The sequence below is a fragment of the Miscanthus floridulus genome, chromosome 6 (assembly GCF_019320115.1).
Source record: "Miscanthus floridulus cultivar M001 chromosome 6, ASM1932011v1, whole genome shotgun sequence".
NCBI classification, from domain to species: domain Eukaryota; kingdom Viridiplantae; phylum Streptophyta; class Magnoliopsida; order Poales; family Poaceae; genus Miscanthus; species Miscanthus floridulus.
Window position 1 is genome coordinate 128,908,026 of NC_089585.1, and position 24,531 is coordinate 128,932,556.

At 44.7% G+C, this 24,531-nt stretch overlaps 2 protein-coding genes and 1 pseudogene across 3 annotated transcripts; 2 read left to right on the forward strand and 1 right to left on the reverse strand.

Moving 5' to 3' along the window:
- Nucleotides 1-4,581: 4,581 nt before the first annotated feature.
- On the reverse strand, nucleotides 4,582-7,945 carry LOC136456946 (integrin-linked protein kinase 1-like). 2 transcript variants are annotated; one of them, XM_066456963.1, is made up of 12 exons: nucleotides 7,254-7,945; nucleotides 7,053-7,127; nucleotides 6,864-6,968; nucleotides 6,659-6,744; nucleotides 6,428-6,548; nucleotides 6,185-6,264; nucleotides 5,957-6,019; nucleotides 5,705-5,826; nucleotides 5,537-5,622; nucleotides 5,282-5,394; nucleotides 5,023-5,151; nucleotides 4,582-4,829 (listed from the first exon to the last, which is right to left on the reverse strand). In XM_066456963.1, exons 1-12 carry the CDS (start codon nucleotides 7,698-7,700, stop codon nucleotides 4,823-4,825), a joined length of 1,434 nt encoding a protein of 477 aa, XP_066313060.1. In that variant the 5' UTR covers nucleotides 7,701-7,945; the 3' UTR covers nucleotides 4,582-4,822. The 2 variants fall into 2 exon arrangements, with proteins under 2 accessions (XP_066313060.1, XP_066313059.1); XM_066456962.1 differs by having other exon boundaries at nucleotides 4,582-5,151.
- A 5,111-nt stretch (nucleotides 7,946-13,056) lies between these two features.
- On the forward strand, nucleotides 13,057-15,803 carry LOC136456950 (pectin acetylesterase 5-like). Its single transcript, XM_066456966.1, has 12 exons — nucleotides 13,057-13,290; nucleotides 13,392-13,474; nucleotides 13,581-13,707; nucleotides 13,814-13,893; nucleotides 13,989-14,078; nucleotides 14,167-14,291; nucleotides 14,386-14,446; nucleotides 14,599-14,652; nucleotides 14,759-14,836; nucleotides 14,921-15,026; nucleotides 15,112-15,257; nucleotides 15,385-15,803. Exons 1-12 carry the CDS (start codon nucleotides 13,128-13,130, stop codon nucleotides 15,496-15,498), a joined length of 1,227 nt encoding a protein of 408 aa, XP_066313063.1. The 5' UTR covers nucleotides 13,057-13,127; the 3' UTR covers nucleotides 15,499-15,803.
- A 1,916-nt stretch (nucleotides 15,804-17,719) lies between these two features.
- Nucleotides 17,720-21,248, forward strand: LOC136456949 (pectin acetylesterase 5-like; annotated as a pseudogene).
- The last annotated feature ends 3,283 nt before the right edge of the window (nucleotides 21,249-24,531 follow it).

Below are 24,531 nucleotides of genomic sequence, written 5' to 3' on the forward strand. Positions count from 1 at the left end.
CGCCTCCTCCTTCGCCTGCAAGCCCGCGTCTGCTTGAGCAATAAGCTCGCTAAGTCTACCAGTGTCTTCCTCAGCTTCCTCCGCCTGCAAGCCCACCTCCGCTAGAGTGATGAGATCACTCAACCTAGCAGTGTCGTCCTCATCCTTGTCCCCATTATCGGCCAACACAATCGGAGATTGGACGGTGTGACCAGCTCATGTTTTGTGCTCATCTAACTTCTTTTTTTCAAACCTTGCACGAGCCACCTCTACGGTATGGTCCACGATGCATCCAATCCCTTTATGTATAAAATGCAACCAGTTAGCAACATGATTATATTACATTTAAAATCAGGCAACAAAAATAAAAAAGGCTTTCAAGCACTCACTGGCACATAATGCAACAACATAGTCATTCAAGACCTGCATCTGTACTCTTATCTTCTCCCTTGCCTCCTTCCTTGCCCTCTCCTTCTCTAACGCCCTCCGTCTCTCCAACCCCCATTTGTCAAGCCTAACATCGATCGGTCTAAGAATACCACGTTGTCTAGCAAACTCACGTATCTTCTTTTTGTGTTGTTTAACGAATAGGTTAACGTAGTCAGGTCCATATCCCCTCTTCCATGCAATTACTTGCCACCGCTTCAGTTCATCCAAGAACTTAGCTTGACCATCATAACATTCCCACCTGCATTTTCTAGTGCTCTGTTCAAACGAAAAATTATATCATATATGTCCTAGCAAAAGAAACAAAATACGATTTTATGTTTACCATAAAAATAATCAACCTTATCATAGTCAACCATAAGGCCGCAATAATGGCCTATTCTAAGTTCTAAAGGGACTAGACCCTAGTTGGATTTAATATCACATTTGCACATAACTGGAGGTGCTTTGTAAATTAATCTTTATTTCTTCTTTTCCTTTGCCTTTGGTGGCTCCAGCCATTGATTCTTAGGACCGTAGAGCCACTCATTGAAACGACACTTCGCAAATCCATAATGCTATAAGAGAATACATTAGTACACGCACACATATAGAGATAAACATTTAAACAGATACACTTTTCACTTACTTCGTGCTTGTTCGGACACACAAACTCTAATGTATTATCAGGGTTTATCACAGCTCGATCTCCGTATTTGCACAGAGGAGGTTCCTCGAGTCATCTAACTATGACTAGGTGCTTTTTCTTAGCCGTCACTGGTGGGGGGTTAGGGGGGTGGAACCCACCGCTCGAAGTGCTCATGTGGATGTCTCCCTCTACACCAATCATCGAAAAGGAGATACCTTGGGTCAAACTTGTCTGCACCGTCGATCCACTGAAAGAAAAAGCACCTCTTATGGGCCTACACAACAAGATTCCGATAAAATATTAGTAGCCTACCTACATAAATGAAGAAAAAATAGTGAAAATAATTACTTACATTAAAACAACTATATGTGTAGAAGCAGCGCGCCGCTGTGTCTGGATGTCTCGATTGAAACACGTCGATCGAGAAACCACAGTCACAGTTAGGGACAGAGGTTAGGAGGGACGGGGGCATCTTTGCTAGACGTGTTGGGGTATAATTCTTTAGAATGACCTCATTCTCGTCAAAACTCCTCCCGATACATGTCTTGCATCTAACAAAACGGTTGTAATTTAACAAACAAAAATCAAAACATCACAAATTAATGTTAATGAAAACCATTTGTATTACAACAAATAAAATATAACGTACACTTTGGTGCAAACTCTATCTTAGATGTAAACATGCAAACTATATAAAAACTATACTTTGGTCACTAAAAAAATAAAATTTGGTACATCAACAGTGTGTCCATATATTTATTCATATATAAAAGTTGAGATGCAAACTCAAACAAGCAAAATTCATATAAAAATTGACATTAGAATACATGGTAGTCATAATTCTAACTAACCAATTAACCTTAACATTGACAATCCTAATCCTAATCCCTCGATCCAACGTTCTAACGAACTCATATTTTTCTTCATACCCTAACTACTCATTTAAATCCTTCGATCCACCGTGAAGGCCGAGGAGGAGCTTCATTATCTTGACAAGGCCGAGGAAGAGCTTTGGGAAAGCTAGGGAGGGGGCGACAAGGGAGGGAAAGTTGGCGGCCGGCCGTGGGGAGCCGGGAGGCAATCGCCCTGTTCGCTTGGCCCTATCACGTTAGCGGTCGCCACGGCCGTTTACCATCCCATGCCGCGTAGCCATGCATGACGCGGTAGCGTGAATTTGCCGCGCCATGCAAACAGGCGCGTCCAAAAATATTACTTTTAAAGAAAAAAATATTAGAATTAAAAATAGCATAAAAATATTAAAAATAAAAAATGCCCCTTCGTTCCCTTTTCTTCCTCACCTTTCCTTCCAAGCTCTGGAGATATCTGTGTTTTGTTTCTTCCGTGCAAGAGGGTACCAACCTTTCTTGTCATGTTTCCTTCCACGACAGCAGCTACAGCAGCACCGCCCCACACATTCGATCGTCCTGTTTGTTTGGGTTTATTTGGCTATAAGCCACGGTTGAAAGTATTATTGGCTGATTTGGTGTGAAAGAAAAATATTGTTCATTGACTGGAAAAAATACGGCTTATAAGTTAAACAAGCCCAAGGATGTCATCCATGACACAGGCGACTAAAGCAATTTTTGAGGGAGACTTGTCACCATGGGAGATGTCCACGTCGAGGTCGGCTCGCCGGCAAGCAAATGGAAAGAGAGCAGTTTTCGACATGAAACATAGAGGCCATTCCGCCGCCGCGTCGTCCGGCATTTTCCGAGCAATGGACCGCTCCCTGATGAGTTCCTGAGAATTAGCCTGCAGGAATCGTATGGCGTGTGCGGACTGCGGAGCGACTTGATGGCGGACTCGCGCCGCGAACCCAGCAGCGGTGTAGGCCAGCGGCTTGATGCGACGACGGCGAGGCAAAAAGCAAACACACCGATAGCGTCCTGTCTTTTTGTCTTTTCCTGCAGTGGTCGCTATTCCGTGTCATGGCACCCTCAACGGTGCCGATAGCACTCCACGGAGGAGTAGGACAGATGAGAAAGTGGAGAGATCGGTGGTGGCGAAGGTACAGAGAAAGGACTTGGAGGCAGGGAGCACAAAGTTTGGGGCAGGAGCACACGGAGGTTACGGCGTTACGCCTTAGAGCAGGAATAAAAGACTGTTTGGATGGAAGTTTAGTTGACGTTGATTCAAAAAAAAAGTTTAGTCGATATTCTAGATGTCAATTAGAAGGCGTAAATATTAATTAATTATGGTCTATAATTAATAAAACTAATAGAGGCTAATTGATGAGTATAACTCATTAGAAAAAAGAATTTGTAATTATTCCATATTTAACCTTTTATCCAACGAAACGGACTACACTTTAGTCCGGTGATCCTAAAAGACTCTAAGCTTATACATGATGATCCCTCTTTCTCCCTGACTCTCTTTTGTTTTCTTCGAAGCAGCCTCCGTAAAGGGGAGGGAAATTGTGCAATTCACAATTGTTACAAAGGAAGTAACCAAGTTTCTAAGGAGCATCGGACCTAAAAATCTCACGGTCGCACAATTTATTAAAAAAAGAAGAAACGGTGAAAAAAAACTAAGCATAGCAACCTAGACCACTAACCCTAAGGAATCCGCTCACACAAAAAAGTAACACAATCTACAGAGCCCACCACACGTTATCGTTGATGACAAGCTTATCACAAGTTCACAACAGCGATAAGCGATTTCGACTTCTCACGATGAAGATCAGTCAAAATCCCTATCACGCCGCCACCTACTCACGGCAAGCCCTGGCCTCCTAACAAAGTGAACGCAGCGTGTCATCGTTGACAGCTTTGTTGCCACTCCAACAACAATTGCGACTTTGGCATTGTGGATCCACTCTAGGAGAGACACAGACGCGCCACAAGCAAGTAGTGAACCCGAAAGAATCTGACCTTGCCGAAAACCCAAGACTTGTGGATAAATATTAAGCATTCCATTTAGACTAACATCTATAAGGAGGTGCAAGATCTTCAAGGCAATGTGCCGATTTTGAATGCCATTTCTCAAAAAAAAAAAGATTAAGGGGCTCATAGTGCTGGGAGTTTAGGATTCGGATATTTTATTTTTATCTTGTGGTTCAGCTGCTGCATGCTCAGCGTATAGGGTCTCGCGTGCTTTAATTTAGAAATGACATCTTACTTTAAGTATGCAACGGTCTTACTTTTTTCAATAATTAGCTGCATTGGAGGTTCAATTCGTGCCTAGCTTCATCCAGTATCCCCATTCATTCTCAAAACACCTACTATCATTCCTTATAGTTTAATTCACGTTACAAAATATTCCGTAGCATTAGCACGTGCACACACTGAACTTTAGTTATGTAGATCCACGAGCATCTGTATTTGCAGTGGACGGGGAAGGGTGGCAATTTTGGTCCGGCCACTCAGCCCACACTGATGGGCTGTTGGGCCCAAGGTTTCATCTTCCCCTTTCGAGGCTGCACCTCCCACAGTGACGACGTGCCGATTATCATTTTCAGGATCCTATGTATGTATGTATATCATGTTGTTTGTAAAGGGACAACCAAATTTCATGGATCTTACTTTATGTTCTACGACTCCAGAAGAAAACCAACAACATATGTGCATTCTGTTTGACACTGTAGCGAGAAGGAAAAAAAGGACGTATACGTGTTGTTCTGTCCAATTTTACTCACAATCCGTTACAATTTCGTACAAAAAACAATCAACATGCCGCGTGATCCTCCAACTTATAACAGCACTCAAGCTTCCCTGGGAAGAGACGCGTTTGCAGCGATATGTACACATAGAAGAAGGCGAGCAGGCCATGTCATTTCCTGTAAAAACACGGGACAACACGCAGAGCAAACTTTCAGTGTGTTTGATTTCGAATAGGGTAAAAAATAGAATATTCAGTCACCGAATGCAAAGATCTTTTTTCTGAACATTTTTGTTCACGGCTCAGTGTGGATTCTGCTCTTCACGGAGCGACACTTAATAATTCGTTTAGAACTCCGGGAGGATACACACCAAAGCTTGAGCGACTCCTTCCAGCTCCCTTGCCTGTCGCAGTTGCTATAGATCTTGTCGAGCCGGATGATGATCTCCGAGAATGTCGGCCGAGCCATGGCCTGGGGGTGCCAGCATTCCTCCACCAGCCTGCAACGCACAGAACCGGGGAAGAAGAAGAAGGGTTGGAAAAGACAAGCTACTTTTGAACTGGAACATGGCACCAATGAGGTGACAATGGCATGAAAGGTCACCCTTGTTGTTTCAGTTCAGAACTCACGCTTTGAAGTCTGGAGGATAGCCCTTGAGCTTGCCCTTCAGTGATGGCCGCATCCCCTCGAACCGGATCGTGTGTCCTGAATCCTCTGGCGTCCTCACTGATCCTTCAACCATCTGATGATGATTACACCACAAATGATGAATGGTTGGTTAATAGGAACGCTACGATCTAAAACTGAAACGTCCCCAACCACCAATATTTTTCTTCTCCCTGGCCTGTTGTTTCTGCATCTGGAACAAACAGAAATTTACTGACCTCATACAGGATGAAGCCGAATGAGTAGGCATCCACGCTCGAGTCGAACGCGTCGTTTCTGTACAGCTCAGGTGCAGTGTGGTAGCCTAAACAATAGGAAGGTTTTTCATTTGGATGGATCATGGAGAAGTACAAAATGGATCAGAAATGCCATGATCTGATACTTACTGAAGCTGTCAACGAGAGCACCATGGTTGATCAGTCTCACTTTGTCGGGCCTGATCTTCGACACCCTTGTCACTCCGAACCCCGCGATTTTCAGTTGGCCTCCACTATCCAGGAAGATATGTCTGGCACCTTACCAAGATTAAAATAGTAAAGTACGGGACAACCGTGAAAGACAACAGCAATTTGTGTGCCACTGCCAAGAATGCAACAAGAGAACAGCATTTCTCGGGCTGCTTCATTTCCTCATCTTACTTTGGCTTTAGGTCGCAGTGGATGATGGGGTCCGGTTTGCACTGATGGAGATAGGTCATGCCCCTATGTACACACGGTAAAGGCAACAGCAAGAAACATTGTTAGCAAGTATAGATGTGCGTTGTTATCTTTTTTTCCTGAAAATGTAAAAGAGCTACTGGTATAAACTATATGGTGTGTATCAATTTGGATTCTTCAGCTCTTGTTGGCATCAGAACTTAGGAGTACCTGGCAATATCAAGGCCATATCTTAGCACCTTGTGAGCATTTAACTTTCCCTTTTTCTGGATACAGACTGATAAGTCTTTCTGAGTTTCACAAAAAAAAAAAAGAATTAAGTCAACCCATCAGAGAACAAGTTTCATATAGACATATACACTTATAAACAGTGGTATACTCAAATTACTTTTGGTGGGAAGATTAGAGTAACTTTGTTTTCCATGGGAAATAAAAAAGACATGGTGCTATTACCTCCTCATGGAGTTCAGAAACAATCATCATAGGTATACTCTGAGTGACGGCTCCGACGAACTGAACTACATTAGGGTGTCGGACCTTCTCCAGTACAGTCAGTTCATGCCTGAAAGAGTTTCTGAAACAAAAGAAGAGACGTTTTTTATATACATGAAAAAATCTTCATTGGTAACTGAGCACAGGTATTTCTTTAAGAAAAACTGAGCACAGATACTATTTGCATCTTACGCGGCTTCTTGATCGGAGCAACCGTCTCTGTCAAGTATTTTTACGGAAACCTTGGTGCCATTCCATTTCGCGATGTGGTACATGCCCTGTTCGATTTGCCGTACCACCATTAGCCCCATTTTCCGTATCTCACTGGCATTCCATTTTTGAACAAATGTTTTGTGAATGAAACAAATAAAGCTGGATATTGGAAAGAAAATCGCACCGGTGTAACATCACAGCCTCGCCGGAATTGGACCTCTCCGGGGTTCAACTCGTACTCTGGTATCTCGCCTGGGACCGATACCATCATCGGTGTCCTCTTGGTTCTCTGCAGAAACGACGATCATGGATTAGTCAACAAACAAGATAAAAGTTTCAGTTCAAGTGCCTAGTGCCTAGAAATTAAACATACCGGAATCTTTGCACCATGAATTTTCAAGAGATCATAGACCTTGGAGTGGCCATAAAACTTGGCATCAGCTACTGCCTATGATCGGAGAAGCGAATGAATGAGATCGTCATCTGACTGATGACGCAGGCAGAATCGCTGGCAAAGAAAACTCTGATGCAGGCGTGACGTGGCAATGGCCGGTTAACCGGGCGCACGGCTCACCGTGCTTCCCCAGCGGTCGCGCGCGTCGATGTTGGCCTTCCAGCTGAGCAGAATCCTGACGACATCGCGGTGGCCCTCGCAGGCGGCGATGTGCAGCGCGGTGCGGCCGTCGAGATTGATGCTGTTGACGTCGACGCCGCTCCGCAGCAGGCCCTCGACGCCCAGCGCGTCGCCCTGGCACGCGAAGAAGAGCAGCTGCATCGTGACGTCCAGGTTGTCCGGCACGCTCAAGTCCTCCGCCGCCGTGCCCGACCCCACGGGGCTCTGGCTCCGGCCGCGCCGCCGGTTCGGGTCCATGGACGACTGCCGCCCGAACAGGAACCGGCTGGTGGCCCGCCCCGTCCGCGGGGACTCGAGCGACGCCTGGCGCCGGAGCTCCGAGTTGTGCTTCATCGAGCCCCCGGAGACCTGCCGGTGCAGCGCCACCTTCATGCCGTTCGCCGCCATGTCCGAAGCAGTCTCTTCAGGTACGATCGATCAGTGCATCCGGGAACGGACCGGGATCTCGATGGCGGATCGGGGTCCCCGAGGCACGAGAAAGTGCGACGGAGAGCCCCGCGGAGATCGAGACCTTGGCGGTAAGCTTGGGCCTCGTGAGCGAGGAGAGGAGAAGAGAAGAAAGAGGAGACGGCGAGCGGAGGAGAGTGAAGAGCGGAAAGGCCTCTCGCTTCCCGGGCGGCGAAGGAAGGCTAAAGTTAGTTACGCTTATAACGCGGGTAACTTGGGAGTCTTTTGGCGCGTTTTATTTGAAAAATACCGTTGGGAATAATTGTAACGGTCACAGTCAGGAAAGGTAGCCGACATGGTTGTCACCAGCTTGGATGGCTGACAGAAGAAAGTTGGTCGAATATTAGGATTAGTGATCTTTGAGCTGATTTTACTGGTATGTTTGGCAGCTTGAAAAAGCCTCTTAATTGTACCCGAACTATTTAAAAAAAAATCACTCCTCAATTAAAAGAAAAAATGTACCGTGTTTTGATCGTGTCCTAAATTAAAATTTTAAATTTTAATCAAAATATATAAAAATACACATACGTTTGTTTGGTATAAAAATACACATACATTTATATTGTAGCTGTTAATTAATTTCTATATAATTTGTCAGTTAGATAAAACTTTGACGTAGAGAGCAAAACAAAAACTCCTTACATTTTGTTGAACGGAGTAAAAGGGGAAAATGAGATATATCAGATGACTCGTTTGAGTGTCTTTTATCATAAAAAAATGAGAAGAGGTTCTCATTTCTTATAAATGGCAATTCCCTTTCCTTTCTCGGCTCAAAAAATATCTTTTCTCTGACAACGGAATCTCTGTTCTCATGAATTATTTTGAAGCCGAAACGCTAACGAACCGGCAACTTGAAGATTGAGGTAGCAAATCTTTTTCACGTAATAATTGCTAGACAATGATCCTTGCCCGTCCTCATAGAAAAAAAATGATCCTTGCACGAAAATTTGGAAACAGCATAAGCCGGCGATGCATACATCCCAACGTTTTTTTAAGCATAAGGAAAATAAAGTCCATTTCCGATTTAAGTAGAAACCTTGATAATTCCATAGCAAAATGCCAAATTTCTCCGTAAACTGACATTTCGAACCCCGATCATGTTTTAATCTAGGGGCTTGCTAGTGCCCGGACATCCGCGCCTGCAGTCATTTTTCCACACCGTTTCGCGCGCCCACATGGGCCCACGCCATCCCAAACGTTACCGGTATCGAGAAGAGAGGGAGGAGGCGGCTGATGCCCAACCAGCGCCGGGACGAGGAGTCACTGAGGCGAGGCAGCAGAAGACGGTGAGGGAGATGTAACAACCGATCTATTTTTGAAACTTCAGATACAACACTTGCAACATACGTCTGAAGATAAATAAAACACTTAAAATATGCATCTGAAACACTTACAAAAACACCTGAAAACACTTGAAACCATTGCAAAAATATACGCAAAATCTAGATAAAACACTTGCAAACATATTATGTGTAAAACATATGCAACATTTAGATAAACACACTTTCAACATACGTCTGGAAAAACAGATGAAACATTGGGAACAACCGCTTATAACATACGTGCACAACCATTGCAACATATACAATATCTCGATCTACTTTTGCAACGTCTATATGAAACATTTGCAACATACCTCTGAAACACTTAAAACAAAACGCTCGCAACATGCGTTGTCAAGCGCAACATCTACTTGCTGCTTGGACGAAAACGGAGGCTCATTGACGCGGAGCTCAACGCCGACATGGAGCTCGATGCTACGGAGTGGCGCGGAGATCGCCGGTGTAGAGTTCGGCGGCGACACAAACCTGGGCAGGTGGATGGAGTGTGGCCGTAACGGGAGGCATGAGTACGGGCGGGGGCGGCGCGTGGGAGGGCGAGTTCCGTCCTCCGAGCAAGAGCGCACAGCTGGGGCGCATGGTGCGAGCGGGGTCGGCGCTGGGGAGGGCGGGATCCGTCCCGCGAGCAGGGGCATGCAACGGAGGTGCGCGGCTCGAGCGGGGTCCGTGTGGGGGAGGGCGGGGTCCGGACGGACGGCCGACTAAACAGGAGCATTACCGTTTAATTTTAATTTTAAGGCCTAAGCTGGGATCGTGGTCACTATAAAGTGTTAGAATTTTTCTTGATTTATTTCGGAGGAACAACGATGATTCATTTTAGTTCTAAAGTGTAGATGGTTTGGAAAAAAAAATGTTTCCAAGGGCAAGGCAAAACTTCCCCCCTTGCACTCTCGATTTCCGAAACAAAGATCGACAATTTACAATTCGACGCTGACACCAGGAGCAAAGAGGGGTCGAACGAATCTAGGTCCGCAACAACGCATCGCTGTTGCCTCTCAGGCTCACGCGGACAGCGACGGCTATCTACGCCTCTCCAGTTGTCCACCACACGTACGTCGGCACGTCGACGCGTTTAGCTATGGGCACGAGCGCGACGTCGCCGCCCCGCGTGCGTTCCGTTTCTGGTTACAGGCGGCAAATGATGCCACGTCGCAGTCCGTGTGTCCAGATGGCCCTGCTTTCACGTCGCTCGAACTGGTCTTCGTCGACGGCCAACTGAGCAGGCTACGTTTGGCCGGACTTATTTTGGTTTTAACTAATTTGCTGGAAAAAAAAAACTATTTCCTAGCTAGCTCTCAAGCACCACCAATCATCAATCCGTCCTAATCATGAATTGGACGCCCGTGCTCTATACGCTGGACTGGACAGCTCAAAAGCTGTTCTCGTGCTCCAAGGGAAGCCGTCGTGCCTGATACTGCATTTTTGTGTGTAGGAGACTAGCACATCATACTAGAAGCAACTGCACGTGCAGGATATTCCTGTTGTTTCAACTGTGTTGCTTGTCCTTGATTCCAGGGATGCGCAGCTGCAATGCAACGAGGGTTTGCCGGGAAATGCTCCGGGATCAAGTGACGTGACATCATGAATTCATGATAGCGTGGCAATTTCTTTCCTTTTTTTTTCCTTCGCTTTGGTGGCGATAACAATGGATACCACAGTGAGTGCAGTGCACAGATGAGATCAGTGACGCGCTGCTGAGTGGCCCGGACGCGCTCCTAACGCCGCCGCCGACGCACACCAGCAGGCGCCCGCTGGCGGATTCAACGGCTCTGGCACGTCACTCGTCAGGGACAGAGAGATCCGGAAGCCGACACGGGCGCACGGCGACACGGTCGCGCCGGCGGCGCCGCTGAGGGGGCCGTCCATCTTTGCAACAGCCGCAAGAACGTGCGGCCCCCACACGGCCACACAGCTTGAAACGGGGGATCAAATCTGCGGTGGGCCGAACGGTAACGTGAGACGGTTCACTGCCCACGGGCCGCCTCCTATTCGCCTCGATTTGGGCCGACCTCTCTGGACCAGGTGCTAGTTCGAGCCTTTGAGGACAGTCCTGTCGTTTAGTTGGGCAGAATTTCCTAAAAAAAAAAAGTTGGGCAGAATTCTTCAGTGACTTGCCGCATTGTGATGTCAGACAGATTCAGATATGGCACCTGCCGAGCGATGCCGGCTCTTATATGGCATTCATTCTATTTTTTTTAAGGTAATGGCAAGAGCTCTGCCATTTAATTAATAAGATAGAAAAGAGAGTTTTATGACCAGGGAAATAGCCCTCCAAGGCAAACAAAACACAGTTAAGACCTCCATATTCAACAAATGGACTCTAACCCCTCTCTAAGCTGGCTCTCTTTCTTTGCATAATATCCTCCTAACTCTGGCGACCACCTGCATTGGTGACTCTGAAGTGTCGTTGAATATTCGTCTATTCCTTTCCTTCCAAATGTTCCATATTGTGTAGATCACCACTCCGTTGAACTGCATTTTCATCGGTTTGGGCACCTTTTACGTGGCTTTGTCCCACCAATCATCTATGTGCATTGGTTCTTGTTGTGTATTGGCGAGTTGGGTGTCAAAATTTTCCCATGCTAGTACCTGGTTCCACACCGCCTTGGCGAAAGGGCATAAGAGGGCCAAGTGTAAACCAGTTTCCAAAGGTCCGTTGCATATGGCATTCATTCTGTCATTCAAGCACGTTGCGTAACACTTTTTGAGTATATAAAAAGCCTTTTCTGTGTTATTTTAGACCTGTTTGAATCACCTTTGGATTACTACAATCTTAATCGTAAATGGGAATATGATAATCTAGATTATAAATTATAATAGGGTATTTTATTTGGATCTCTAGACTATAGGTGCTAGAATATGTAGGATTTGTCCTTATGAACACCTATAATCAGTCAGGGTTTTCCTTGAGAGAATAAGCAGCCACCAACCTTCCGTGCAGAACAATGTCTTAGCACTGATTTTATATTCAGTCCAAATCTGGGCGTAGTACGAATGGGTAAAGTACTGTTGACACCGTTTTTTGCACATGTCAAAATAATCGGAGTGGACTAATCGGCAAGGGGAAAGTTATTGAATACTTTGATAGCTGATGAAAGCCAGTTTAAAAAGATGGTTGCCGATAGCTGGTGATGGTCGATGGAAAGGTTGATTTGGACTCGGGCGTTGCCGATGAGGTTGGAGGTATTATTGTCGATGCCGATGAAGGGAGGCTTGAAGACTACTGCCGATGAAACAGGGAGTATGCCGATGAAGGAAGACTTGAAGACTACTGCCGATGAAATAGGGAGTATGCCGATGGGAAAGAGGACGGTGAGGTTTCCATCGTAATTGAGGCGGACAGGGAAATAGATAGGAGTTGATTTCCTTTTCTATATTTGTTAGGGTATGATTTATGTAAGAGTCACGTGTTCCTTAGATATGGGATTGGTGTCCTAGTTGTGTTTGGTTGTGTCTCTTTAGATCAGGGTATAAATATGGAGTAAGGGGCAATGTAATAGATATAATATCAATCAATATCAAAACTAATTTTTACTCCTATTCGTATCTACTTACTTTTCGGCGACTTCGTCAATTTACATATTTTTCCTTTTTTACGAGTTCTCATTGATTCGGCGAGCTGCATCGTTTCAGTGCGACCTTCGGCGATTCTTGAGTTCCGCGTGAGCACCTCTTGGCCGTGACTTCCGGGCGCATCGCTGTTGTCAGGACCAAAGTGTTCGTACCTTCATCCTTGTCGATTAGCAGGTCAAATCGACTGGCACGCTTTGAATATCGATTCGGGTATTAGCCCTTTGTGTTTGCAGATCCACTTTTGCATCAACAAGTACACTCGCAACTAGAGATGTCTCATGTCATGTCTGCTGCAGTCCAGCCCTTGGCGGACATGTAGTACCATTCTATTCCATTCCGCGGTTTGACAAAAGCTTGGCACTTTCCACGACGCCACAACCACGACCACAACCACCCCGGCGTTGTTTGCCTCTTGGGTCTTGGCAGCAGCAGGTAGCCACGCCGCGCAAAGGCCATGGCGACCACGCCTCGGTCAGGCTTCGCGGCGGCGGCGCCCCGGCTCATCACGATGACGCTCCTGGCCGTGTCAGCCTTATTGTCCCGATCGTCGGTGCCGACGGCGGCGGCGGAGCTCGTTGAGCTGACCCTCCTCGCAAACGCTCGGGAGAAAGGCGCGGGTATTCAGCTAACCTTCTTCTTTGCGTTCATTTGCACTAGCGTTGTCTGTCCTGGGGCTGCCTCCTGATTGCGTATGCTTGCTCCGTTTTGCTCGTTACAGTCTGCTTGGATGGCAGCCCGCCGGCTTACCAACTCCGGAGAGGCTTCGGCTCCGGATCACGAAGCTGGCTCGTCAATCTTGAGGTGATCGATCCATCTTTTTTCTGTGTTCATGTGTTGAATGCAAATTTGGAAACTGCAACGACATTCACTAAGTGCTGCGTCACTGATTCTCTATGAATAAACTCAGGGAGGAGCATGGTGCAACACCACAGAAGATTGCTCCAGCCGCAGCCTGACTGACCTTGGTTCGTCTAAGTTCATGAAACCAATAGAGTTTGAAGGGATGCTCAGCAACAATCACACAGAAAATCCCTGTACGTAAATAAACTTGCTTTTTCATGGATACGAATATGATCCCCAATTAAGCTTTAACGCTTTAGATTGACTTCGAAACTTCATTTGGTGCATGCATGTGATCAGATTTCTACAACTGGAATATAGTTGACATAAGGTACTGTGATGGGGGATCATTTGCCGGGGATGCGGAGGGCGAAGATCGGGTGAGTGATTATTCTGACAGTTGTGATTTGGGCTATCTGCTTAGACTGCCTATCTTCACGCTTCCTCAACTGATAGTGTAGTGGCGTTCATGTAGAATGGAACCAAACTTTTCTATAGAGGATTGAGCATCTGGGAAGCAGTCGTTGACGAACTCATGGCAAAAGGAATGGACGCTGCTAAACAGGTCAATTGAGCTATTGATTTTTGTATATATCTTGCCACTGTCATAACCTGACAACAGCATCTGAGCAGAGCCATGTCCAATTATTCAGGTCTTGCTTGCAGGTTGTTCTGCTGGTGGTCTTGCTGCACTACTGCACTGCGATAATTTTCGTGCACGTTTCCATCCGGAGGTTCCAGTAAAATGCCTTTCGGATGCTGGATTCTTTCTTGATGTGTACGGCTCTGGCATCCTTGGTTGGAAGTTATTTCTTATTTAAAAAAAAAATACTAAAGAAACTAATTAAGTACCAGTTCTCTTTCTGGCACAGAAAGGATTCATCAGGCGAAAGGTTTATGCGGTCCATCTTCAGTGGAGTTGTTCACCTTCAGGTTAGCTTCAATAATTCGTCAATTTCCCCAAGTTCAGCCCCTCTTTTTTTTTCTTGTTTTGGGATGCGTTTTTTGCAACAAAAAGAGTGTTTCATATATTCAGCTTGGTAGCTATTAATATTGAATTAGCTTTTCTCAATCTTTTTTTCTAGAATGTGAGAAAAGTTTTGCCCAAGGACTGTCTTGCAAAGAAGGATCCGACAGAGGTAGTTAATCGCTCATTGTCTAGGGAATTTCAGTTACCTTGATATATATAGTATAAGCTGCCAAGTTTCGTTTTTTTTTTAAAAAAAAGAAAATTCTTTGCTGCAGTGTTTCTTTCCGCCTGAGCTTATTAAGAGCATCAGCACCACCACATTTATTCGGAACTCCGGTTATGATTCGTATCAGGTGACCAATCGCAACCTTTGTTTTCCCTTCTACTTGTATATTTCATGGCTAAAATACGTGCTGGGGAACTGCTCTGCTCTCTAGGTAGGAAATGTCGTGGCGCCAGGCGGATCTGATCCGGGACAATCATGGGCCAGTTGCAAAGCTGATATTCGAAACTGTACTTCCACGCAAATTTTGGCAATGAATGGTCAGCTTAATTTTTCAGTCTCTTGTGTTTGTCTGCTCTCATCTGGTGACTAGTATCATGTGAATTTTCCTTCTCCGTACTTTAGGATTCCGGGAGAAAATGGTTGAGGATTTGAAGGTTGCTCAACACAAGAGGGGCTGGGGGCTGTTCATCGACTCATGCTTCAACCATTGCCAAACGCCATTCAGAATCACATGGCATTCGCCGATCTCCCTGAGACTCGGTAACAAGGTGAGGTTCAGAGTCACTTTTACCGCAGCTAGACTTTTCTCGTTTTTTTATGTTCATCTTTTTATAATTGTATTAATACGGTTTAGTTTCAATTCCTTTTTTTTTCCATTCCTCTCTTGCTGAACAGACGATCGCTGATGCTGTTGCGGATTGGTATGTCGGTAAAGACCATGGAGTGAAGGAGATTGACTGCGCGTATCCATGCATCAACCCCACATGTAGCAGTCAGCTCGACCTATAATAAGCGGAGTTTTGCTCTTCGCTATTGCAAATCAGAAACGAATCAAACGATACAGAAAAAAGCAACCAATAAAAGGTTAACAACCTTGAAATCCAAAAGAGATGGGGTTGGACGAGTGCTATGCTGCATAGTCTGGAACTACTCAACCATCTTTTTCTGCCAGAAACGGCGTATCAGTTTGACCCAGGCCCCTAGCTGCCACCGCCAGTACCCAATCGCAGTCGCGAACTGGTATGACAGTGGTAGGTGGGCATGGGCTTTCAAGCACGGGACATTTAACTTTGTGCCATCCTTACGGCACTCCTTCGATTCGATTGCTATTCTTACTCGGGCACCTATATATTTATCATCGTAAACGGTAACCGTTCTAATTTTTTACTATTTTTGCTGATGTGGCATGCCACGCAATCAACCAGCGTGGCAGCGCCTCTCCTCCTCCTCCTGCTTCTCTCTCCCTCCACTCGCTGATATGTGGGCCCCACCAGTCAGGTTCATCTTCAACCTCTGGCCGTTGGGAAGAAACCACCGGTTTCCAGGATGGCCCGCACCGGCCCCGCTCGCGCACGTCGTGCCCGCCCACACCGGCTCTGCTCGCCGCGCCGCCGTGCCCGCGCCGGCCCTGCTCGCCCGTCCGCATCGGCACTGCTCTCCCGAGGCGTCCCCGCTCGCCCACGGTGAAAGCGCCGCAGTGCCCGCACTCAGCCACGTCGGCCCCGCTCGACCGCGCTGCCGCGCCGGCCCTACTCGCTCGCACTAGGACACGCCATTGCGCCCGCCTGCTTGCACTAGCACCGATCGTCCGAGCCGGCCCCGCTTGCCCACGGCGGCCGCACCGCCGCGCCCCGGCCCAGCCCGCATCGGCCGCGCCCGCCACGCTTTGGTTCGGTTGGCAGAGAACATAGGAGAGAGCATCGGAGGGATAAGAGAGAGACAGTGAAAAAAGATTCACATTTATTGCATGAAAACCTCTACACTATGGGGATAGTTTCTCTGGTGGCCAGAGGTTGAAGATGAACCTGACTGGTGGGGTCCACATGTCAGCGAGTGGAGGGAGAGAGAAGCAGCAGCGGGAGGAGAGACGCTGTCATGCTGACTGACTGCGTGGCATGCAACATCAGTAAAAATAATAAAAAATTACGATGACAAATGTGTAGGTGCCCGTATAAAAATAGCAAACAAATAAATGCCTTGGATGGCAAAAAGTTAAATGTCCCTTCAAGCACGGTTTCATGACTCAAACCACACATTTCCTGTAGCTTATTCTGTAGCCACCTCTATTTACCATAATTTTATATACTAATTTACCATAATGTCAATACATATTTACGATAGTTGGGTTACTATAACACATGTGAATATTTATCATAACGTTATAGTAAACCACTTAGTAAGGAGTTACTGTAAATCTCGTAAATTAACATAGTAATTATCGTAACTCAAAGTGGCTACAGAATAAGTTATTCTGCAGCCAGCTATAGGATAGTAGTTATATATATATATATATATATATATATATATATATATATATATATATATATATATATATATATATATATATATATATATATATATATAGGGAGAGGCTATTCAGTAGCCGGCTACAAAATAAGTTATTCTGTAGCCACCTTCATTTACTATAATTTTATATACTAATTTACCATAATGTCAGTACATATTTACGATAGTTGGGTTACTATAACATATAGGGATATTTACCATAACGTTATATTAAACCACTTAGTAAGGAGTTACTATAATCTCGTAAATTAACATAGTAATTATCGTAACTCAAAGTGGCTACAGAATAAGTTATTCTGTAGCCAGCTACAGGATAGTAGTTCTATATATATATATAGGGAGAGGCTATTCAGTAGCCGGCTACAAAATAAGTTATTCTGTAGCCACCTCCATTTACTATAATTTTATATACTAATTTACCATAATATAAATACATATTTACGATAGTTGGGTTACTATAACACAGGGGGATATTTACCATAACGTTATATTAAACCACTTAGTAAGGAGTTACTATAATCTCGTAAAATAACATAGTAATTATCATAACTCAAAGTAGCTACAGAATAAGTTATTCTGTAGCCAGCTACAGGATAGTAGTTCTATATATATATATATATATATATATATATATATATATATATATATATATATATATATATATATATATATATATATATAGATATATAGATAATACCTTTCCTGTAGCTACAAGCTCCTCCCGCGCGCGACGGCCATGGCGACCGAGCTGCTGTCGCCGCTCCTCCCGCAGGGTCGGCGCGGGCTCGCTGTCGTCGTGGCCGCGCCCCTGCTCGCGCTCCTCCTGGCCGTTGTCGGCTTCTCCCGCTCTCCGGTGGCGGCACCAATTATGAGCTCTCCGGAGCTCGTCGACCTGACACTCCTCGCCGGCGCTCGGGAGAAGGGAGCGGGTACGGTCAACGAACTTTAGCCTTCTTTTCTTTTCAATCGGCGGCACATCTGGAGCCGGATACTGACCGCCTTGGCCTGCTTCATGGCATTGCAGTGTGCTTGGATGGGAGTCCGCCTGGTTACCACCTGCGGAGAGGATTTGGTTCCGGAGCTCACAGCTGGCTCGTCTTTCTTGAGGTGACCGAGTGTTCTCTTCCCATTGTATAAATTGTTATGTACATAACCTGCATGCCAATTATATAAATTGTTATGGAAAGTCATTAAGCTCAACAAATGATCATCTGAGATTTGAAAAAACTATGGAACTGAAATCTGCACCAAAAAAAATGTGGGATAGTAGTTGCTAAATTTTGAGATAGCAAACCCAGGTGACAAAACTGGTTGAGCTTAAATGAGTTCTTTCCAGCATAATGGGATGAGATGTCTAGTAGGCTTACTGATTTTCCACTGATATATCTCAGGGAGGAGGTTGGTGCAACACCACACAGAGTTGTTCCGAGCGCAAAATGACCAACTTCGGTTCATCTAAGTATATGACAGCAGTAAACTTCAATGGGATACTCAGCAATGATCACATAGAAAATCCAGGTATAAAAAAGTTGGCTCTGTCATGGATGGATTTCCTAATGCTATATTAGTCTCCATCAACATGCTTCTTTAAGGGAGCACCTACTAGTCTGCTATCGTTTTCCATGTCCCAATTATTCATTTTGGAATTTGAACTAATGCAGATGCAGTAACGCTTTCTGTTGGTCTTTTTCCTATTATAAAGATTTTGAATTGAGTTGTGATCCTACTACCTCATAAATGTGTCTTTGCACTAATTTTTGTCAGTCATCATCAGATTTCTACAACTGGAATATAGCCGTTATAAGGTACTGCGATGGAGGATCATTTGCTGGGGATGCAGAGGTGAAGATCTGGTGAATTTTTTTAATTCTGATTGGAACTGCCCAAGTGCCCATCTTAATTTCTCAAACTGATGCTGTACTGGCATATGTATAGGATGGAACCAAACTTTTCTTCAGAGGATTGCGCATCTGGGAAGCAGTTGTGGATGAACTCATGGGAAAAGGAATGGATGATGCTAAACAGGTTTTCATTGATTTCGTATAGGTTGTCCAATAATTGCACAAGAGCCACGTCCAACTTTATTTTCCCCTGCTTTCCAGGCCTTGCTTACAGGCTGTTCTGCTGGTTCTCTAGCTGCGCTACTGCACTGTGATAATTTCCGTGGGCGGTTTCCTCATTATGCCTTACTGATGCTGGATTTTTTATTGACGAGTAAGTCCCTAAAAATTAGTATAGCCAATTAGCATTGTACTTCACTAAATGAAGTACATTTCTCTGCCACAGGAAGGATTTATCTGGAGAAAGGTCCATGCGGTCGCTCATCAGTGGAGCAGTTCACCTTCAGGTTAGTCGCGGAACAGTCATTCACTTTCAAGAGATTGCATGACAAAACTATACACAGTTTGGTAGTATATGTTGATTGAATTGCTTCTTTGATTAATTTCTTCCAGAATGTTAGAGAAGTTCTACCCAACAACTGCCTCCAAAAGAAGGATCCAACAGAGGTATGCTCACATTATCTAATTCAATTCTCTTTTTGATGTTGCTATAAATTCATTTTGCTGACATTTTGTTGCTCCCAGTGTTTCTTTCCTGCTGAACTGATTAAGGACATCATCACCCCAACGTTTATTCTGAACTCCGATTACGATTCTTGGCAGGTGACTACAATCTTTATGTTTCTTCCCAGTTGTCCAATGGTTAAATCCCTAACTACTTTTTCATTCTAGATACGAAACATTCTCGCACCAAATGGATCCTATCCTGGTCGGGCATGGTCTAGTTGCAAAGCAGATATCCGGAACTGCAGCTGCACACAAATTGATGTACTACATGGTCAGTCAAGCTTGTGAACCTCTTTGCTTTCTACATCCATTAGTGATGATCCTGTTTTCCTTGATACTGTAGATTTTCATTCCTCGTGTTGCAGGATTCAAGAAGAAATTAGTCAGTGAATTGAAGATTGCTGAAGATAACAAGGACTGGGGGCTGTTCATCGATTCATGCTTTACCCACTGTCAAACACCATTCAATATCACATGGCATTCACCGATCTCACCAAGACTTGGTGACAAGGTAAGGTTTAAATCATGTGAGCTCCTCAGAAAAAAAAATCATGTGAACTGTACATTGCAATAGCATACTGTTGGTTTTTTATGCCTTCACTTGGACTGATATTTTCTAAATTTCTTCTGTTATTTGCAAGCAGTCTATCGCAGAGGCTGTTGGGGATTGGTATTTTGGTAGAAGGCAAGGCGTGAAACTGATCGACTGCGAGTATCCATGCAACCCCACATGCAGCAGTCTTCTGCCTACTGCTTGATTCACACAGGACTGCGCTGAGATCACCAGTCTTTCCTCATTTTCCAATTTGTTTTGCTTAGGATTCAAAAAGAAACTTTGCCTTATTGGAAAGACCTTCAATTAACTAAACACGACTTGTAGATTGTATTAGGTGTACTTCCATCAACAGCACTTACATGTCAAAACCGTTAAGCACCAAACTTTGAGGAACTGTGCCTTGTAACTTCCACAACCAAAGGCCTCGGGCTTCTTCCAAACTCAGGAATTTTAAAATTGTGTTTCTGAGAAGTACAATCAGTGAGTGTTCTGAACTTCAGATGCACAGTCAGTAACCGTGCCTGTCCAGCAACCCCTACTTGCTCCACAGCAACACAGGTTAGTGAAGCCACGAAGGGAGAAGAAGAGGCCGGGCAAAAGCCATCCCGGCGCAGCGCGCGTCTAGCAGCCATTGCTTGGCCGCGTGGTGACACGCATAGCAGAGCAAGGCAAGTACTCATGAAGCGACTGGGCGTCACGCAGGAAGAAGGCGAAACTCTGGAGAGGACCTTACTGCGCTATGTCAACCTCTTCAAAGGTCCAATGTCTGACCTTGTAATCAAGGCGCTGGTGGCACTCAGTGGCCTCGACGGGCCAACCATGTGGGGGAATTTTATGACGTAATGTTTCCTTGCACCACTGCGCTTCTCGAGGACTTGTTCACGCCATGTGAGGCCAAGTTGTTATAGAGGGGATTAAACGACGACGAGAGGCGAGACTCGGGCCTTTGGATTCTTCACTCGGAGCTGCTCCTTGTTGCTTGTGATAAGCTCGGCAATGTTGACATGCGGTGAGCACCGTTGGTTTGTGAGTTACCTCTCTGTATAAGTGGGTTGCCACGGGTTAGTCGGCTGGACTATTGTGTTATGGTTATGCGAGCGTTTGTAAGGTTTTCGGGCCTAGTTTCCCTTATAAACTAAGCCAATTCTATTCTTCTTAATTGAAAGACAGAGCTTCTGCCATTATGTTTCAAAAAAAAAAAGTTTTCTACATTGGAAATTTGGAACTTCTGGGAAAACAGCATGGAAGTTATATATCGTGAGATTCAGCATGTCACGACATCTTGCATGAACCTCTGGATTTGAGGCATTGACAAGATATCTGAGGAAAGATGAACTGGAACAAATGAAAGGTTGCAGATCAATAGCCGATTGATTATAATAGCCACGCTGCAGTACCACATGGAAACTGTAGAGTTGATAATCATCAGCTATTCAGCTCTGCAGACCCCAAGTCTCAAACTGGCGAGTGCAAAATGTCCAGAAATTTGTAGCCAGGTAGTTGTTGCCACATTAGCAACAAGCGAGGATAACGCAAATCTGGTTCAAAGCAACAAGGATAAGAAGGACCAAATTTTTAGAGGACTGATGCCATTGCCATATCGACGTAGTGCAAAAATGCGCAATTGAGCAAACAAATTCCAGCAGAGCCCACCACTTGGTCTCTTCCAAAATCACGAATTCGCATGAAAAACATAACAATTTAAGCTCATAAGGCCGGCTAATCAGCCCGGTTACTCTGAACTCGGCACCAAGTCAAACCCTAATTAACCAAAGAAACCCCATCCGCAAATTAGAGGACTCGAGAACTCACCTCCACCCTGCGTACAACGGCTTCATCATGCCTCCATGTGCCCTCGCCTACCCGTCCTCCTCCAGTTCCACTCGGCATTGCATTGCTGCTCTCCTGATCATCGCCGCCGGCACCGGACTCGCCGAGGTGTACGGGGACAGCGAAACCGTGGGGCTCTGGGCTCACTCGAACAGTCGCACCAACAGGCCTTCCGACCAGCCCAAGCCCACCTGCCAAGTTGAAGAGGCCTCCCAGTCCCAGGTCCCAGCCCATTCCTCGCATTGGCCAGCAATGTAGGATGGGCCCGAACTTTACGGAATATTTCCTCCTAGGCACGTTTATCTAGGTTGCTCCTAAATCAGACTTTTTACACTTGGGATTGCTTCCAAAAAACTATATATTGGGATCAATAAATCTGCTGTGTAAATAAAAATATATACTGCATAATATTATTCATTTATGATGATATATCTATAAATATTGATAGTCAAATTAGATAAGTTTCATCACTAAGGACAAATCACAAAGCATGACTTCTATTTGAGTAAAATGTTACTTCTGCAGTGCATTAACTATTTTATTGCGTGTATTCCTTCCTCTGCCCCTAAAAACACTATTTTTTTGGCTACTTATTTTTTCTAATTTGAAATGATTTTGTGTAACCATTTGGTTTGTACAAAGTTCATCGATGAATGTCAACCCACCTAATAAAAATAAACTTGTTTATAAAAACACATTACATGTAAGACTTTTTACAGAACGCTATGTATTAAGTGTTTGGTGAATAAGTCCTTTAATGGATATTTATGAGAATAAAATAAAATAGTTTTAGACCTTATAACTTGTCATTTGATATCAATATACGGATATAAAAAAATGTAACGAAGCTGAATCTAAAACATAGGCCCCGTATCATCAAATGTTTGATGTTAATATATTATACAGTTTGGGTTGCTTTCATTAAAGAACACAAAATTCTATTTTGATGTTGGGTACCTGGACTGAATATTTGATTTGGCATCTCCAAAAAGCTTTGTAAGGTCAATGAACACCTATGACCGCCGTACCATCCGCACCAACATCAAAGACCAACTAGATTGCTGCCTTCATTAAGTTTGATGTTGGCAAGGTCATCATAGTGACTAGTGGAAGTAACATTAGGCATATTGATATCTAAATAAGTCCTTGTTGCTGACAGAATGTGCAACATTCTGCTAGGCAATATAGTTTATAAGAGTAAAGTCGTTTTTGAGTTTTGGCGAGTGTCGATCCGAAACATTATACATGTTATATTAAGAAAAACGCTATATTAATGGACATAAGTATAGCAGGGTAAATCCGTGAAGGCAAGCAATAAGTGTTAGAAGCTTAGGATCATCTAGGTGTAGATTAAAGGGTGAATTCATTACTGGTTTAGTTCAATTCGACCTATAACATGATACAGAAAGGGAGACAGTGAGAGATTGAGATGTAGGAGTGGTTGACCATCGGCTTTGGAGGAGGATGAGCCGTCCATGTCGAGGTCTAGTCGGTGGCGTCGTGCGATGGCGGTGGATTCAGTGGCGGCGGCGGTGGGGTAGAAGACGTAGTGGAGTCCGGCGTGATGTAGACATTCGGCATGGCGCAGAGGCGATGGTGGCGCTTCCCGTCGCTGGCACCACCCTCTCTCGATCGGTCTAAGGTTAGGAAGTACATGGGGCATCTGGCGGCTCAGGTGAACCTCATTATCTACGCCCTAGCCCCCACCTTCCTCTATATGGTGCTGCGCGACGGGGGGTCGCCAACCTTGATTTGGTTGGATGCCCCCGATCAGGACACTGGATCAAGGCCTGACTCGACCGTTGGGCCGAGTCAGATAAGATCAACACCAACAATCTCTCCCTTGATCTCACCTCATACTTAAACTCAACTTTCTTTATCTTTTTCTTATTCCATCACAGATCAGTGCATAGAGCGTGCTTCATCATCACGGTCAGTTGCCATTAGATTTAACAGCTATAATGCACCTCTCTATTTTAAAATAGATACTCAACTAGGCCCTTAGTATCCAGAAATTATAGGCTTTCCCGTAAACCCATGCCGACTATGTGTTCTCTAAACGCATTGGGTGGTAAGCCTTTTGTAAGCGAATCCACAAGTACTTGCTTGGTACTTATATGCTCAATGCTTTTAAAATGATTCTGGATTTTCTCCTTTACAACATATAACTTAGTGTCAATGTGTTTGGCAGCACACTTGACATGTTATCTTAGGAGTTAACTTACTTTAAATGGTTATTGCTATTGTCTACTATTATTAAATCCGGGTACAAATTCCCTTAACCTCTTTCGCCTGTTCCTTAAGCCTCATGTCAAGCTATACTATGGTATGCATCACTGATGACACCACAACTGTTTCTTTAGAGCTTTTCTATAATAATACTCCAACTATGAGTGCTAGCAACTATTATGGATTTCACTACACATCTCGCCAAGATTTAACATTTATACCCTCAACTATTTGAGAGTTCTGGTTCTTTCTTACTTAGCATGAGGCCTATGATACTTTGCAAAATTGCAAGACATCTTCAACTCCATTCCAATGATCTATATCTGGACTTAA